This window comes from Triturus cristatus, chromosome 10 (genome assembly GCF_964204655.1).
Source record: "Triturus cristatus chromosome 10, aTriCri1.1, whole genome shotgun sequence".
NCBI classification, from domain to species: domain Eukaryota; kingdom Metazoa; phylum Chordata; class Amphibia; order Caudata; family Salamandridae; genus Triturus; species Triturus cristatus.
In genome coordinates, this window is record NC_140593.1 from 756462717 (window position 1) to 756480895 (window position 18179).

The 18179-nt window shown below is 44.2% G+C and overlaps 1 protein-coding gene across 1 annotated transcript in view; it reads right to left on the reverse strand.

Annotated features, from left to right (window-relative positions):
• LOC146789960 (ectonucleotide pyrophosphatase/phosphodiesterase family member 7-like) overlaps positions 1 to 16898 on the reverse strand; it is a 320802-nt gene extending 303904 nt beyond the window's left edge. Inside the window, exon 1 of the mRNA XM_085628277.1 lies at positions 16513 to 16898. Within this exon, the coding sequence (XP_085484403.1) occupies positions 16513 to 16792 (280 nt within the window). The 5' untranslated portion in view covers positions 16793 to 16898. The remainder of the gene's footprint in view (positions 1 to 16512) is intronic.
• Between the last annotated feature and the right edge of the window lie 1281 nt (positions 16899 to 18179).

The window sequence follows — 18179 nt, forward strand, 5'->3', positions numbered from 1 at the left end:
ATGAGGGGCACTGTTGGAGTGTGGCAGTGAGGGAATCCGAGGAGGAGGTAGTGGGAGGGGCGATGGAGCGATGAGGGGCACTGTTGGACAGTGGCAGTGAGGGAATCCGAGGAGGAGGTCATGAGGTGGAGGGGGAAGCTAGGGAGAGATGAGGGGCACTGTTGGAGGGTGGTAGTGAGGGAGTCTGAGGAGGAGGTCATGAGGGGAAGGGCTACAGAGAGATGAGGTGCACTGGTGGAGGGTGACAGCGAGGGAATCCGAGGAGTGGGTCATTAGGGGGAGGGGTTATGGGGAGATGAGGGGCACTTGTGGCGTGTGGCAGTGAGGGAATCCGAGGAGGTGGTCAGGGGCACTGTTGGAATGTGGTAGTCAACGTATTTACAGAGAAAGAGGTTATTGGTGCGGCACGAAAAAAGACTTTCGCATCAGCGCTGAAGCCGGCCCTGTCATGGCCTTTCTGTTTTTGTTTATTTAATTAGCAGTCGGGTCATATGGGCTACTGTGGAACATTAAAGTGCGTGCTAAATATATTCACTGCTCTATTCAATGTTTTAAGTTTGAAGGGGATTTTACTAATGTTTTTACCGGGAAAAATGAAAGTGGGGCCCGATGGTGCTTGATATGGGGCTGATGCCCAGGGTCAGCTGTGAGATAAGGTGCACTGGAGAGGAGTAGTGAATAATCAAGCCTGTAAGGGGGTGCGTTGCAGAGTCCGGGGTCAGGTAGTGGAGGTTGTAATGAAGATAGATTCTCCCTGAAGGTTCGCTCAGAGGGAGCCCGAGAAGTGTCACTTGACTAATACTCGATACTCCCACCTCAGAAACCTCCTCTTCCCATCAAAGGAACATTACATGGAAAAAACACTTTTTGAGAGTGATAACATTTAGAAAGAGATCTGGAAAAGAGTGCGTTTTACTGGGCCTTGTAAGACTAAGAAGAGATAAAGGAGGGTCCTGTAGCAGGCCTGGCTAGACATATATGCGACAAATCGAGCCCGCAGTGGCCCACCCAAATGCACCCTTGGCCCACCCAAATAAAAATTCCTGAAGCCGGGCATGGCGTGATGGCATTGGTCTGGTTCTAACTTGTAGATCACCAGCGTGGACAGTGAGACTGGAAGCAGGCTGGAAGCAGGCAGCTCACCCGGCTCTGGCGACTCCCAAACATATACGAATACGACGATTATAGGATCCTCATAGTCAGAGTCCGATGTCTGTGATTCATTCATTTTCACTGTCTGAATGCCAGACCAGTGCCTGCCTGGTGCCTGGCATAGCAGTAACCGGAAGCCACCATGCCCGTCGGCCCTAGTGGTACGCTTTAACTCAAGATAGCAATCAGCAGGCCTCGGGTGCATTTGGCTTATTGGCTGGCCTGGCTCTCATAGAGGGAGTGGTGGTCGGTCGTACAGATGGGCGGCAGTGTGGAGTGCAGTGAGATCCGGAATTTTCAAGCGCAGCTAAAAGGGAAATGCTGGTTCAGGGAATCCTTGAATCCGATTCCTACCATATGTTGTTTCTCAGTATACTCTGCTTATGCTTATGATAAAACATGCATATCTATGTGGTGGCATGGAAATTAGCGAGGGGAAATTAATTTGGATGTTTTTAGTGCTCAGAAAGGATTGGGCACTGTAAATTCCCTCTGATAAGTCCCCTCTCTAATAAGAAAATATCCCCATTATAGAAACCAAAAATACAAGAAAACTTGCACCGGACCGGAAGGTGGCGCTATGTTGAAATTCATATTTATGCCATAATGAGCCCCTCTATATGACATATATATGTCAATCAGTCAGCAAAAGTTTTAGATTAGAACACAATGAAAACTGCGATGTGTTGCCACTTTTGAAGCCATTCCACAAAATAGAGATACAAATTAATATTATAGGGCAAACCATTGAGATATAAAACAATGTTTTTGGGCCTTCTATTTTCTGAAATGTAGAAGGACATGGATAATGGCTTGAGTGCCTTTCTTTAACATGTTCATGCTTTCTGGCCTGGGTGCCTTTGTGTGACGTTTTCATGATTTCTGTCCTGGGGGCCTTTGTGTGACGTTTCCATGCTTCCTTGTCTGAGTATTTATGTGTGAGGTTTCCATGCTTTCTGGCATGGGTGCTTATGTGTGACATTTCCACGGTTTATGGCCTGGAATGGATGCTTATGTGTGACACACACATTTCCATGGTTTATCGCATGGGTGCTTGTGTGACATTTCCATGCTTTCTGGCTTGGGTACCTTTGTGTGACGTTTCCATGCTTCCTAGTCTGAGTATTTATGTGTGAGATTTCCATGCTTTCTGGCCTGGGTGCTTATGTCAGGTCATCATTTACGATTTACTTTGCTTTGAAAGTTAATACAGCTAAATATGTAATGAAAAATGTGTTGTGCACCATTGGATTTTCTTTTTACAAAATGTTCTTGAAGGGAGAATTCCCCCCATGCAAACATTAAGCAGTCATTAAGCTTGCTGCGCTCGCTTGCTACACACCGTAAGGGGGCTGGACTAACAAAACTTGCCAGGGTTGACACTAGGAGTAAAGCAAGCAAAGGTGAAGACTTGGAATGCACTAGCAATTTAGACTGTTTCTGGGCTTTTCTAGAAAAATAGATGTAGCCCATTCCAACTGAAAAAATGTGTCATTGCAATGTTTTGGAAAAGTTAGGCTTTACTGTGTCTGGATATTTAATTGTTCTAGTTTATATAGGTTATTTATTTGCATTTAGAACATTTTGTTGACAGTGTCAATTTATTTAATATTTTGTTATATTTATGTCTCTTCCTTCTTTGGATGTTATATTTATTGTTCTATTTAATATATTTTATTTATTTTGTTTTTATAAGATTTAACTTGTTTTTTTGTTTTTCATTTTAGAACATGTATTTATATATTTTATTTTTAGTTATTTTGTCTTTATATAATTACATTTTGTATGGCACTATGGTTATTTTGCACTAATAATAGGTATGACTTATTTAAGATACCGTCAAATTTAAACTGCCCAGCCACTACCTATTCCTTTGGCCTAGGTACCTCAAGGACTTTTTGGATCACATTTTTCTTTGCTTTATGTTAAGATACAAATCTTTAATTAAAAAGTCATATTTTGAACATATACTTCTTCTCTGATCTCTCTGTTGTCTGTGTCATACAGAACTACATAGTTCCATGTTTTTTTTTTACTATTCTGAATGTCTAATAAATGCACATATAGCTCCAGGGGAGTAAGTTATAGTAACAAGCCCAATTGGTTATCATCCTTTTTTTTTGTTTTTTTTGTTTTTTTATTTCTCTAAAAGTAATTGCTTTAACAGAATACTCTACTATACTGATTAACCCCATACCCCTTCAGCCACTGAAAGTGACAGTGGCTGACTCATTCAAGTGTATTGCATGATTTTATTCAGTTTATCTGTTTGGACTAGTGTTTTCACAACATTTTGTTTTATTTTGTCACATAACTTAAGCTATGTCAAAGTTGTATCTTTGAACTCATAGACTCTCTTAAAAACGGCATGCCCTACCCCCAGTATTGTCTTTTCCCTTTTCAATGCATTAGTGGTTTTAGCTAATTTATTCCAAAACTGTTCTTTAAATGCACTTTTGCTTTAAACTTTTTCAAAATGGTTCACGGGGAACCTCCTATCAAAACCTTACTCGGGTATTATATTTGACTTTTCTCAGTGCCAGTTGAAGATGTGGGTGGAGCTAATAGAGTAAGTGGGTGGAGCCAGAAAAGTGGGTGTGGCCTCCGACAAACATTTGAGCACCTGCACTTCATATTTTACAAATTAAGCACTGACAAAAAGTGACGCTCCAGTGGCGCAGGGGCCTTGTAAATATGCCCCAAAGTTTATGTATTCCACAGGTCTACTCAGGGACCAGTTTCATGAAGTTCCTGACATTTACAAATTCCTCCTAAGTCGTCCAGTCACAGTCTTTGTGTGACAGTGTCAGCAGGCTGGTGGGGTGAAGTTGGGAGTATCCTCTTCCATTTTGAGGGGGCTGGCAGACCAATTCTATGATATGGCAGATGCCTGTAGGCAACTATCCCCGACAGGTATCTACTAAAAAGGCCTGCTATGCCCTATAATCTGTTGATGCCGGAACTGGGAGTCCTTAGAAGCCCAGTGAATTGACAGTAGTCACGCTCAGAAAAGGAGAGCACACTTGTTGTGCCCCTCTAGACCATACAGCATCACTCGTGGTCACATGGCATGTCACAAGGGACCAAGCGCCCACATATGTGCACAGAGTGTAAAATCATAAGCAAACAGAAGCTTGCTCTGGGGCAGGAAGACAGGGGCGCACACTCTCATGCAGAGAATAGTTTATTCCCCAACTCCACACTTCCAAAGTCAGTAGAGAGGTTCAATGAGCATGATGTTTGCCACTCAAACATGTGCTGATCTACAGCTCATGAGTCTGAATCCAAGCAAGCACTGCTCAGACTTTCATTCCTCTTTTCGTGTTTGTTGCAGACAAAAGGCAGAATAAACACATCAAACAGCAGTTGGTGATTTTTTCCGAGAAAAGGTTATCAAAATAATGGAAAAAATGAACATGTTGCAATAAATAGTTCCCTAAATAAATAGCCAGTTTCCATTTACCTTGTTTAAGCTCAGGGGCGGCTCCTCCATTAAGGCGGAAGAGTTCGCCCCACTATGCCAATAAAGTTCATCTACTACCATTTTATTTTTCAAAACCCCATCCCGAGTGTCAGGATAGGCAGCAGGGATTTCTGATTTCTGCTGCTGCCATTTGGTGCCAGTTAGGCAGCAGCAAAAAGCAGTGATGGTGATGGGCAGGGCACTTTAAGTTTAAAGTACGCATGTCTTTGTGGCCAGCTGTCTTGCAGTGGCCAGTCAGACATGCTAATTTTAAACCGCTCTAATACAGCTGTTTTAGATAGCTGGGTTAGAGACAGCATGGGGCTCCAGTGTCATTTAGAGCACAGAAGAAGGCCGGTTCCTCCATTCCTGCCACTTCTTTCATGCTAAATAGCAAAATGGGGGTATTATTTCAAACTGTCAGGTTATTTACGAGCGCTCTCTTTTATACGTTCTTGTCACAAGTTGAATATATCAGAAACGGTGCCACAGAAGAGGGAAAAACAACCCCTAAACCCTCTACAAGTGGGCCACGGCCCACTATACGAACAGAAAGCAAGACTGTGCACACGTTGAAATCACAGTATTTAAGGCATATTACCATTTGTATCTAAAACAAAATCATACAACACAATAATTGAATAATGAGGGATCACAGGACGATCAGGTAGATTCAGTTTCGGTTTTTATGGTGTAATTCAGAATAATCCAGCCAGCCAACACGTGTTTCGTCATGGGGTACACACACCCCCGACTTCTTCAGGGCTTATCGTAGTACGGCCAGTAATTCGGACCTTCAACCTGGTGATAATTCCGACCCAGGAGGTCTTATATTTCAAAACAAAAGCGGTGTAATTCGGCGTTATCTGTAGGCATTCACCATAAGGTCCAACACAGTCTGTGAGTTTGTCACACTGTTCTATTCAACCACTCAGGCTCAGAAGACGAGTACATCCATCCGTAGGTGCCCGGTGCTCTCCGCGTGTGTTTGCGGATGGATGTACTCGTCTTCTGAGCCTGAGTGGTTGAATAGAACAGTGTGACAAACTCACAGACTGTGTTGGACCTTATGGTGAATGCCTACAGATAACGCCGAATTACACCGCTTTTGTTTTGAAATATAAGACCTCCTGGGTCGGAATTATCACCAGGTTGAAGGTCCGAATTACTGGCCGTACTACGATAAGCCCTGAAGAAGTCGGGGGTGTGTGTACCCCATGACGAAACACGTGTTGGCTGGCTGGATTATTCTGAATTACACCATAAAAACCGAAAACTGAATCTACCTGATCGTCCTGTGATCCCTCATTATTCAATTATTGTGTTGTATGATTTTGTTTTAGATACAAATGGTAATATGCCTTAAATACTGTGATTTCAACGTGTGCACAGTCTTGCTTTCACTTCTTTCATGCTGCACGAGAACAGTGCCACGATTGGTTACTGCAGTTTCCTGGGTCCCGTGTTAGAGCCTGCCTATCTGCCTGTAGAAAACCCTAAAGGGGAGGACTTCGCGCCAGGAAGGTAAGTGAAATCATTTTTTGTTTACACATTTTTGTACTTTTATTTTTGCACCCCCACCACCCTCCTTACATACCAGCCACCTCTGTTTAAACTGCGGCTGTAATTATGCTAACAGCCCTTTCATCCTGGGTGCTGGCAACAGGTATTTTAGCATCAAAGCTCAACCATAATAAGTTATGTAAGCTTATTTCACTTGCCCCTTTAAACCCTTTCAAGCATGCGGGTGCTTCTGCTGAGTAATCATTTAACTAACGATAATGAACAGTTCGCAGGTCACAAATGAAGATAATGTCCTAATATCACTTCTTAAATGCCCAAATATCACTCCTCAACTGATAATACGTGGCCTTGGCTTCCAGGACTGCAGAGCATCTGTTCTGCAATCAGTGGAGTCTGCCAGGGTTTTTTAGTTGCTGCATTGTACTAAGGCTAAAGGAAAGCCTTTAGGTAGGCAACTTTGTAACCCTGTGAGCTTTCCGCAATATGAAGAGACCTCATGTTTTACTCAGACTCATTATCATAAGATTTGGCCCATTGCTGCTTTTAGTTGCAGATGCAAAAAGAACCATTGATGGACAGAATGCTGAACAAAGTTAAACATTCACCCCAGTACAGAGATCTGGGCCTAAATCCATCATTTTTTTGCTCACTGTGCTAGTCCAGCTTAAATTCAGCCATATGCAAATCAGTCTTGACCCTGCTCGCCATGGGAACAGTCCAGCCCAAACTGCCAGGCCAGGTCCTCCCTGGACCAGAAGCAAGCATCCTGGGACTGGTTTTGCAGTATCGCCCCTCATCAGACAGGCTAGTTTGATTCCAGTGGTATGGAGAGCATGGGACCCACGTCTGGGTTGCAGATTTGCACATTTACCTGTCTGAAAATGTGTAACAACCACAGAGTTTGAGAGTTATTTGTGGAGATGATATTGGGAGAAAGTGTCTGGTTAGGGTTATCACCCCCAAGCACCCCCACTTCTCTCTTCACGCCCAGGTGTCTTTATCTGGACTTTTTTCAGGGGGTTCTCTTCCTAAGGAGGAGATACAAGCTTGTTTACAAGACTTAGCTTGTAAACAATGTTTTGTTTTCAAGGAGCAGTGATGCGCAGCAGACACCCCCCGAATGGACTAAATGGGTAACTTAGACAAAATATTTAAATTGTTTATATAGACAATCTTGCGGCTTCTGGATGATCGCTGGTGCTTGTTTTCACGCGTCAAATACTGATAAAGTTTTAAAGTCCATTCTCCAAGTCTTTCACTGTAGTTGGCACCATGGCAATGCCTGAATCATGTTTGGTGGCCTTGATCCAGGGGGCACCCCCATCCTCTGATATCAAGTTAAGCAGAGTGATCGTAGGGAGAAGAGTCTCTAAAACCCTACTGGGGCTTCAGTTTAACTGGCCTGCTGTGGCCTCTTAAGATATGGAGTTTCTCTTCAAAAATATTCCACTGGATTTCACTTTAAGGAGGTTTTTTGTCCTGCTCTGACCTCTGTTGTGGACTATTACATGTGAGTGATGTGAGGAGGGGGTTTCGGTATGAGGTGCTCATATGTCCGCATGAGCAAGTAGCATGACATCCTGTGGGCACTTTATATGACTGATTACACACAGAGACACAGAGACACCTGAAGTGAGCGCATTAACCAACTGCACTTTCAGAACATATAAGAATGCATTTTCGACCGATTACATTAACTTGCGTTTCTTTTTCAATTGCGGCATGTGTGTTATAGTTTCTATATATTTATCTGAAGGTGTAAAGTCAAAAACATAGTTGCTGAAAGTGTTGTTGCTTTTAGCCTTTCTCTGGCCATTCGTCAAACTGCCTGGCCTTGCCCCCATAGCATTCACGATCACGGCTCCCACATGCTTATTCATGCACTTCCACCTTTGATCGAACTGCCAATACTTTGTGAAAAGGTTGTCATTGAGACACCCCTTCCGGCATGGGTCATCACACATCAGCTGAAGAACTGTATGTGCCCTGCCTCAGCAGCAGCCTGGGCAGGGGCACACAACCGAGAGGAAGGGGAAACAGGGTACAGGGATTGAAGCCCTTTTAGTCCAATGGGCATTTCATGCCTGATATTAGAGGTGAGTGACAACGGCAGTGACGAACTGTGGCTACCTACCCGTGCCAGAGCGGACTCAGAGGCATATTTACAACGAGGCGATAAAAAATGATCGCCGCTTTACCGAAAAGCGGCGATAATTTTATCGCTATATTAGCAAGATCTCGCTAACGCGTGAAATCTTGCTTTAGCGTGGGGATTTCTAACGCCCAGCTTTGCATCTCTAATGAGATGCAACGTGGGCGTTCCTGACCTGACATGATAGGAGAAATGTCGCTAAGCGACATTTCTCCTATCATCAAGCCCCACGCTATGAAGCATAGCGTCAGGAAAAGTAGCGATAACACCTGTTATCGCTACTTTCCTAACACCTGCTTCAGGACTGACTTAGCCATGATATCCTATGGAAGGTTGTTATCATGGCTAAGTTTGTGAGTCCCTATCAACTAGCTAACGTGAGATTATCGCTGGGTTTCCAGCGATAATCTCACGTTAGCCAGTTAGCGCTAGGATTTTTATCGCCGATGAGATAAGCGTTGCTAATAGCACGCTGTCTCAGCGATAAAAATCGGTGCTAGCCGGCGATAATTATCCGAGCGCTAAGTGCGCTCAGCGATAATTATCGCCGGTTGTTGTTGATATGCCCCCCTGTGCTTAATTTGTGAGGCGTTTGCCAGTGCTTGGCACGGCACTTGTTTCTAAACATTGGCGCCTATTATTAAGAGCATACCACACGTTGGCGCTCTCTGTCTCTGTTTTTGAGTAATGAGCGTCAGTAGACTGTTTGACAATTCAACGTACTGAAACGTCCATATCTGTAGCACTAGCTCGCTCGTTCAGGACATCTCTATAGCTTTCAGTGACTTGGAATTGACCACAATTTCACAATTAAGTGTGAATATTAGTAAGGAGTGCTGCCACTGGCACTTGGCAGCAGTGGCAGGAGCTGTGAGTGGTGCCAGCTGCAGTGGCAGACCTTAGAACCTGAAACTTACATTTTTACAAAGTAAGCACTGACTATCACCGTCTGCTCTGCACACCAAAGGTCCCTGGAGGGACAATAAGCGGTAATTGTCATTAAGTGAGCTCCAGCAGGCAGCTAAACCTGCCTTTGTACCGGACTTAAAAATAGTCATCAATGCCCACTGCATGCACAGCAGAAGGCAGGCAGAAGCCAACACTGTGAATCATTTACTAGCTCTGACTACAGGTTTCCGTGAGCTTATCTAACTGTGTTTTTGCAAATATTATGGAACCTTCTAGCGTGAGTCTGGAAAATGCGCCTCAGTGGACTTTCCAAGTCAGACAGTAAAGCTAGGACTCGCATAATATCCGAGATATTCATTGCTGTCAAGCTATGGAGAGCAATGAACCTTCTCTAGGGGTGAATGCAAAATAAAACGGTAAGAAAAGTAAAACGCCTAGGAAAAAGAGTATTGTTTCTTTCGTTAGGGCTTGTTGTACCAAAGGTGTATTTTTGTTATCTGTGAAGGTCATAGTGCAAGTGCCAATGCTATTCCATTGCACACTTCTCAAAGGAACGTCCCGTCGTCGCGCACTGAGGAAGTGCACCGAACAACAAGCCTCGAGTGTGATTTTCTCCTCAAAGAGCGCACATTATAATAAGGGTCTCTAGGCGCCGTCGGGAAGATTAAGCAAACTATTGCCCAGCGTCACATGGTGCTGGGCTGACCTGCCGCCAGCGCCGGGGATCGAACCGTGATCCCCAGATTCCGGCATCAGTCGCCCTGGCCGCGGCGCCACACCTCTTCCTCGAGGCAAATTAATGAATGTGAACACCTACAAACATATAATCTACTCAGAAAAAGAGTTTCACATCCAATGAAAGGACAGAGTATATTATGACCGATCCTGGTGAAGCCCTGCTTGAAAGCAAGGAAAGTTTTTTTTAAAGTACTTTCACTTACATAAACTATGTGGCGTGCTTTATCGAGGGGTCCTACACCCCGAATAACTGTGCATCTGGGTGCGCTCAACCCCCTAGGACTGGGTGCACTTGATTCCCCATGTTACTTAGACCAGTTGTGTCAGAAGTCATTGCAATGAGGTAAATCTTCATGAAAAGGCATATAATACTTGTGAAGTTTCACAAATATCGTTTATTTACTGCTTTCTATGGATGGATGTTATGATATGAAGACTTTTTCTTATGTCGCATACCCATGATCAATAGGGGCTGCTTGGTACGCAATTGCTGCAACATTTATACCTCATTTGGTTAACCCTAGGTTTATACTTACAAATAAATGCAGGAACGTCATTGAAAATGCTTGGGAATATCCTCAAAGATGTGTGTGTGTGCGCGCATGTGTGTGTGTGTGTGTATTTGCATCGAGCACTCCCAAGACAGAATTGCTGCCTGAGTGTATGTCTTTTTAAGCACATCTTCATTGCCCACATCAAAAGTTGTGTGAACTGCACTGTATAATGCAAAAACAATAATTGATGGAAAGAATGCAGAACAATGTCATACATTCACCCCAGTACAGAGATCTGGGCCTAAATCCATCGTTTTTTTGCTCACCATGCCATTCCAGTTTGAACCCAGCCATAGGCAAATCAGTCTTGACCCTGTGCCTCATGGGAACAGTCCAGCCCAAACTGCTAAGCCAGGTCCTCCCTGGACTGGAAAGAAGCATCCTAGGACCGGTTTCGGGGTTTCACCCCTCTTCAGCCTTCTGGCATGGACTGTTCCCACGAGGCACAGGGTCAAGACTGACTTGCATATGGCCATGTCTGAACTGGGGTGGCCTGGTGAGCAAAATAAGAAAAGATTAAACCCAGATCTGTGACTGGGGGTGAATGTTTTGCCAATGTGCAACATTTCGTCCATCATCTTGTGTGTTTTGCTGTTCGCCCTATGTGGGAAGGGTATGCCCAGACGTGGGTCCCGTGCTCACGACGCCACTGGAGTCAAGCTATCCTGGCTGATGACGGCTGATAGCCAGAAACCGGTTCTAGGATGCTTGATTCCGGTCCAGGAAAGACATGGCTTGGCAGTTCGGGCTGGACTGTTCCCATGAGGCACAGGGTCAAGACTGATTTGCATATGGCCATGTCTGAACTGGGGTGGCGTGGTGAGCAAAATAATGATGGATTAAACCCAGATCTGTGACTGGGGGTGAATGTTTTGCCAATGTGCAACATTTCGTCCTTCATCTCGTGTGTTTTGCTGTTCGCCCTATGTGGGAAGGGTATGCCCAGACGTGGGTCCCGTGCTCACTACGCCACTGGAGTCAAGCTATCTTGGCTGAAGAAAGGTGAAACCCCGAAACCGGTCCTAGGAAGCTTGATTCCGGTCCAGGAAAGACATGGCTTGGCAGTTCGGGCTGGACTGTTCCCATGAGGCACAGGGTCAAGACTGATTTGCATATGGCCATGTCTGAACTGGGGTGGCGTGGTGAGCAAAATAACGATGGATTAAACCCAGATCTGTGACTGGGGGTGAATGTTTTGCCAATGTGCAACATTCCGTCCATCATCTTGTGTGTTTTGCTGTTCGCCCTATGTGGGAAGGGTATGCCCAGACGTGGGTCCCGTGCTCACTACGCAACTGGAGTCAAGCTATCTTGGCTGAAGAGGGGTGAAACACCGAGACCGGTCCTAGGATGCTTGATTCCGGTCCAGGAAAGACATGGCTTGGCAGTTCGGGCTGGACTGGTCCCATGAGGCACAGGGTCAAGACTGATTTGCATATGGCCATGTCTGAACTGGGGTGGCGTGGTGAGCAAAATAATGATGGATTAAACCCAGATCTGTGACTGGGGGTGAATGTTTTGCCAATGTGCAACATTCCGTCCATCATCTTGTGTGTTTTGCTGTTCGCCCTATGTGGGAAGGGTATGCCCAGACGTGGGTCCCGTGCTCACTACGCCACTGGAGTCAAGCTATCTTGGCTGAAGAGGGGTGAAACCCCGAAATCGGTCCTAGGATGCTTGATTCCGGTCCAGGAAAGACATGGCTTGGCAGTTCGGGCTGGACTGTTCCCATGAGGCACAGGGTTAAGACTGATTTGCATATGGCCATGTCTGAACTGGGGTGGTGTGGTGAGCAAAATACCGATGGATTAAACCCAGATCTGTGACTGGGGGTGAATGTTTTGCCAATGTGCAACATTTCGTCCATCATCTTGTGTGTTTTGCTGTTCGCCCTATGTGGGAAGGGTATGCCCAGACGTGGGTCCCGTGCTCACTACGCCACTGGAGTCAAACTATCTTGGCTGAAGAGAGGTGAAACCCCGAAACCGGTCCTAGGATGCTTGATTCCGGTCCAGGAAAGACATGGCTTGGCAGTTCAGGCTGGACTGTTCCCATGAGGCACAGGGTCAAGACTGATTTGCATATGGCCATGTCTGAACTGGGGTGGCGTGGTGAGCAAAATACCGATGGATTAAACCCAGATCTGTGACTGGAGGTGAATGTTTTGCCAATGTGCAACTTTCCGTCCATCATCTTGTGTGTTTAACTGCACTGTATACGCCACTCACCTCTATGCCAAGTTACAATATATTCCTTAGAAATAAATTTGCCTGCAGCAACGTACCGCTGCCTATTATTTATTCTATCCATAATACCGGATCCTGCAATTCGTGTATTAAACTCATTTCTAATTTCCTTGCTATAAGCAATGTGAAACATCCCTAGTCACCTGTAATAAAAAAGATGACGTAGCCGATCAACTGTAATATTTTTTTTACATGTCCTGCTACCAGCAGCCGAGGGAGAAAGGGAAGTTACACAACATAATTAAAGCTTCACTTCTTCTAGTTTTTCTAGATGAACAGTCATAGGCAGAAAGGAGACATTTCTGGCAACATGTTTATTTTTTCCACCCTCTAAGTATTTAAAGGAAAGATACACTCTCTGCATGTTTCCTTACATTCTGAGCTACACTGTCTTTTGTAACTCTGACTTGTATTTAACAGATTCAAATATATTTTTTAAACAAATATCTAAGTGCTTTTCTGTGTTTTTAATTTATTAGTAGTGATTCTAGCGATAGTCTCTATGTTTACAAACATCCTATTTCTTACATATGAAGGAGCCCTACATCAACGATTCAAGTGTTTGGTGGGAAGGGTTATGGCCTGCTCATGTACTATAAGGAATACATTACCCTCTGGCTTTCATTATATGGATATTGCCTGTCACATGGAGAACCATGATATTATAAAGAAGCCTAGCCTTCAGCCTTGTTCCTCTACATGGTCAAAGAAATCCTTGGTGACATGCCATATCCTTATAAATTATAATGTACGGCAGTGGAGCAGTTTATCCTATATAAGAATTCATTTTTACCGAAACACTGACCTGTCATGAAAGTATTTAGTGCGCAATCTGAGCTAAATAATATCCAATTAAGGATAGGCCCACCAGAAAAGGTCTCAGTGGCACACGACAAAAACATGGATATATACACAAACAGGCAAATGCACATTATTGACATATGTGTGTGTCTTGCTGATACAAATCTGCACTTGCAGAAAGGATTAAATCAGTTATTCGTCCTTTAAGGGTCAATAAATTGAATCTTATTGAATTGGGTAAAGTATCAGCTCTTATTTATAGTGCAATGAGCTGACAAAAAAGAAGTATATCAAAACAAGAAAATTTGCTAAAAAAACAACTGTACTAACAAACAACAGAAATGTCTAATATGCATAAGACACAGAAATGACAAAGGGAAAGTATAGGTAGAACAGAAACAAAAACATTGGTGGGACACACATAAAACACATAAGATGAAAATGTGCAATGATATTATAGGAGATGCCGAGGACAGAGCCGTCAAGACAGGCGTACAAACAGTAAAAGAGACCCATAACTAAACAACCGCATACTCGGATTACAAAAATGTGTAATAGGATTCACAAATAACAAATAACGTAAGAATGACACTAGAAAAAAGGATAAGAAAGGGCACGCAGCAAAAGCACATGATACACACTAGTCCAAAACGAAAGCTTAAAGACAATGTCTCACCTTAAGATTTATACATAACAAAGCCACAGGAAAAAAACCAATACAAAAAAAAGACAAGGCAAATTCACGAGTTCCATTCAAAATCAAAACCTGAGATGCACACACGGCAAAAGTATGTACACTGCACAACAAAAACTTAAAATGCATATGGCAAAAGCAAGGACACACGACAAATCTTAAAATACACACGATAAAAACATTGGATCTGCGCAAAAGAAAAGCTTACATTACATATTCCATAAAATGGCAGGATATACACAGAACTAAACCATAAGGCAACAGCAAAGCAAACGCATAGGACAAACACTAGGGGGGATCCATATGCTGCAAACATATACAGACTCAAATAATGAACACATAAGGAAGCAGTCATGGCAAAACCATATCATACACACACCATAGAACAAAAGACACACACTCGACGTGGTTGGCTGAACAAAATCTATTCCTATGGGCAGCTCTGCGCCACTCCTGGCTGGACTTCTCAGATGATACACCATGGACACATGGCAGATACCCTCCCCAGGGCTATGACAGTACAAGTGCAACTACAATATAATACCACAAAAACGCAGAATCCACACAAAGAAATGTAGAATACACACGATACGTGCACATGCTAAAGGCATAAGTAGGACACACGGAACTAGCATAGTCGACCCATATTAAACAAAATGATGGAGTCATCTTAGCTATAAAAGCTTTTAACATGCAATGTGGTGAATATTCGACAATGACAAAACATGAAAACACGACAAAAGAAAAGGGTACACACAAACAACCACAGACTACACGCTCAAGACAAAAGTACACGATAAAATTATAACAAGAGCATAAGGCACACACATACCAAAAGCTTCGAGTACACACAAGCGCAAATGGGACACTCATTATAAAAGCACAACATTCACACTCGACAATTGCTAAGGGCTGCGTTTGAGGCAGAATATCATTCCCACGTGGAGACATTCACAGGCGCAGGCCTCACAAAGCCCAGCTGTCCAATAAGTAACACGTAATGTAAAGTATTAACACTGGACGGCAGAACTATCTCTCAAGTTACACAGACCAAGAGAGTCCCGCTTGAGACATCGGAGCTTACTCGCAAGGGACACCGAACTTACAGACTCGGGGGTTGCATAATAGAGATATAACTAAGGTGCCCAATAATTTACAGCGCCAGGGCTCAAAGAGCAGAAGACTCCTGTAGATTACACAGATAATACATATATTAGCTTTCAGAAAGCAGAGCTATCTCTCAGGTTTCACTAATCATGCAGGTTGTGGCATTACAGAGTATTCCTATGCCTCAGGTAACACATCATGTACGGGCTTTGGCTTTGGATTGGAGAACATATTGGCTTTGAGACTGTACAGCAGAGCTATCTCTCACTCTACTTAAAACTTACTGGTTTAGACCTCAGATACTAGAGATATTCATAAGGTAATAGAGAATACACGTTTTTTTTACGCAGCAAGCCTATACTTCGGGTGTCACTGCTTCAAATACATGATTAGTTGGAAATAAAGATCAACAAAGCTGGTTGCTCAGAATCATACCAAGTGTCAGCTAAAAGCTGGGACCAAGTCACTCCAGGCTACCTAGCCCTTGTGTTTGTTTTTTTTGTTTTATGCATTGCTCTTCCCATTCTATGGTGGATTCGGCTTCATTTTTAGTATTTCACACCTTACACCTCACCTGGAGGGTGTCACCCTCTTTAAATTGATCTTCGTCCTCCAAACAAGCAGAATGTCTCCCCTACCTTTAATAGGACCACCCACCGTAAACGTTTGCTCACTATCAAAAACCTGCAGCGTGCATTGCATTCCACGAGTCCCCATCCAAAATCACTCAAACTCCCCCTTTTCGGGAACTTATAAGGTGCACATGTGGAGCTGGGCCCCTGAGACACCCATATTTGGCTGGATGAGGGACACCCTGGCAGGGGAGGGCCCCAGCACCACCGATTCTGCGTCATGCCCCTGACCACAATACTGTTCTCTAAAAGAGTTTTTCTTTGCAACATTAAGCTTCTAGGCACCCTGCTGCCTGGAGCTTCACGCTGCAGCCTATACAGCCTAGTAAAAAAAAACTGATGGCTCTCCCCCCTTCCTACACATTGAACACGTGGCACTCTTTGGAACTCTAAAAAAATATTTAATATACGATGAAAAGTTTCCAACTGTCCTCACTATGGATTTGTTTAATTTCTGAAATAACAACATGCCAACGGGCAACTTGATTTAGTAATAAAAAGTCGATAAACACCCCCTCTTCGTTTCAAATGCTCACTTACCAGTAATGGTGGTGAAGTGGGAGGGCGATGTCATTGTCACAAAGGGTGGGGTGATGTACTTGGCCTTCACCCCTTCCTTAGTCAGGCGGTCCAAGTTGGGGGTGTCCACGTCCTGGTCGTAGTCCCAGCGGAACCCATCGAAAGAGACGACCAGCAGCTTGCCCGTGCTGGGGCTGATGGGGGCGCAGGCTGCGGGCGCCAGGAGGGGAAGCAGGAGGAGCATGGCATCGTGGACCCTCATGGTGAATGCGTCCGGCTGTGAGGAGAGTCTGGACTCCATCCCATCCCTTTTCTTCCACTCCTTGTCACTATCTTATCTCTCTATCCCTTCAGTGCAAAGCTCAGAAGAGGAACGCCTCCACGGTCTTGTGCATGGAGCTCACTGTGATAGACGGCGTCTATCTGATTTATGCAAACATTTCCATTTTTAGACTGTTTTCTTTATTTCCTATCTTTTTTTCACTCATAGAAATAATTGACCAAATATACTTTCTGGTAGTCTTTATTACTCTAGGGCCTAGTTCTCCTCATCATATTCCTTGCGTTATGTGTTTTTCTCGTCATGTAGACTGGATTTACCTACCTCAGGGTTTGCAGGCCTCTTTTCTTATGCCCCAGACCGCTAACAGAAGAGACTCACAGAAGAGATGTGCATGCGGGGAATATCAAAAGAGACTGAATCGAAAGCTGGTGGCGGAGGAGAAACCAGGGTCTCAACAAGAAGTCACCAGGAGGATGTCTTCTAAGTTTGCCTTGATCTTTTGGAGACCCCTAACCCACAGCTGAAATGACGAGAAAGAAAAGGAGACAGCTTGGCCAGGGATGAGGCAATGCTTCATCTCCCCTAGTTCCTGAGGAGTGGAGTAGGGACCAGGAAGCTGGAAGGAATGTGTTCTAGGTAGAAGCAAACAGACCCAGCAAAGGGATCCTAAACCACTCTGTTATGGACTGGAACTAGATTGGTCAAAGACATGGGGACATTGTAGAAAGGGAGACCAGCTCAATTGATTCTCATGTCCATTCTCTTTGCCTGGCAGATAGACTGCATTCAAGGAAAGACGACTTACCTCTGTCCACGTTCTGATATTCTGTCAGTCTTGGGGCCTTGTCCCCCCTGCCAGTTGATATAGGCCTTTGCTACCTGATTGTCTTTGGGTAACTGGACAGCCTTATCCTGAGGGAGAGGTGCAAAGATCAAAGATTCTTGATGCCTTGCTGCATACTCTGGAGATCGAAGACCACGAACTGTATCCTCTTCCTGCTCTGGCCCTCAACCTCTGCCGTCCGTTTTGAAAATGTTTAGAGTTGGAGGCTGACAAGCCTCTCTGTCCAGGTGTTCCAAGGTCAGCTACCATTGCAGATCCTGGAAAATTTGTGGGGTGTCAGGGATCATTGTTTTGTAATTCTCTCAGTATGGGATCCAAAAACCTAAAAGGTGTTTGACCAAGATCTGTAGGTATAGTCAAACCCAAGGAAACACAAGGATGCAAGCTGACATTTCCCAGTGAATTTGAAGTCAATCCAGGCCCATAGCATGGATTGGAGAGGATAGCTGACAACTGAGACACCTATCTGTGTTTCGAAGGAGAAGGAAGGAACACTTGACCTTGGACAGTCTGGAAAACAGCTCTTATGAATATGGAAAGGCACCAGATGTGGATTGGACA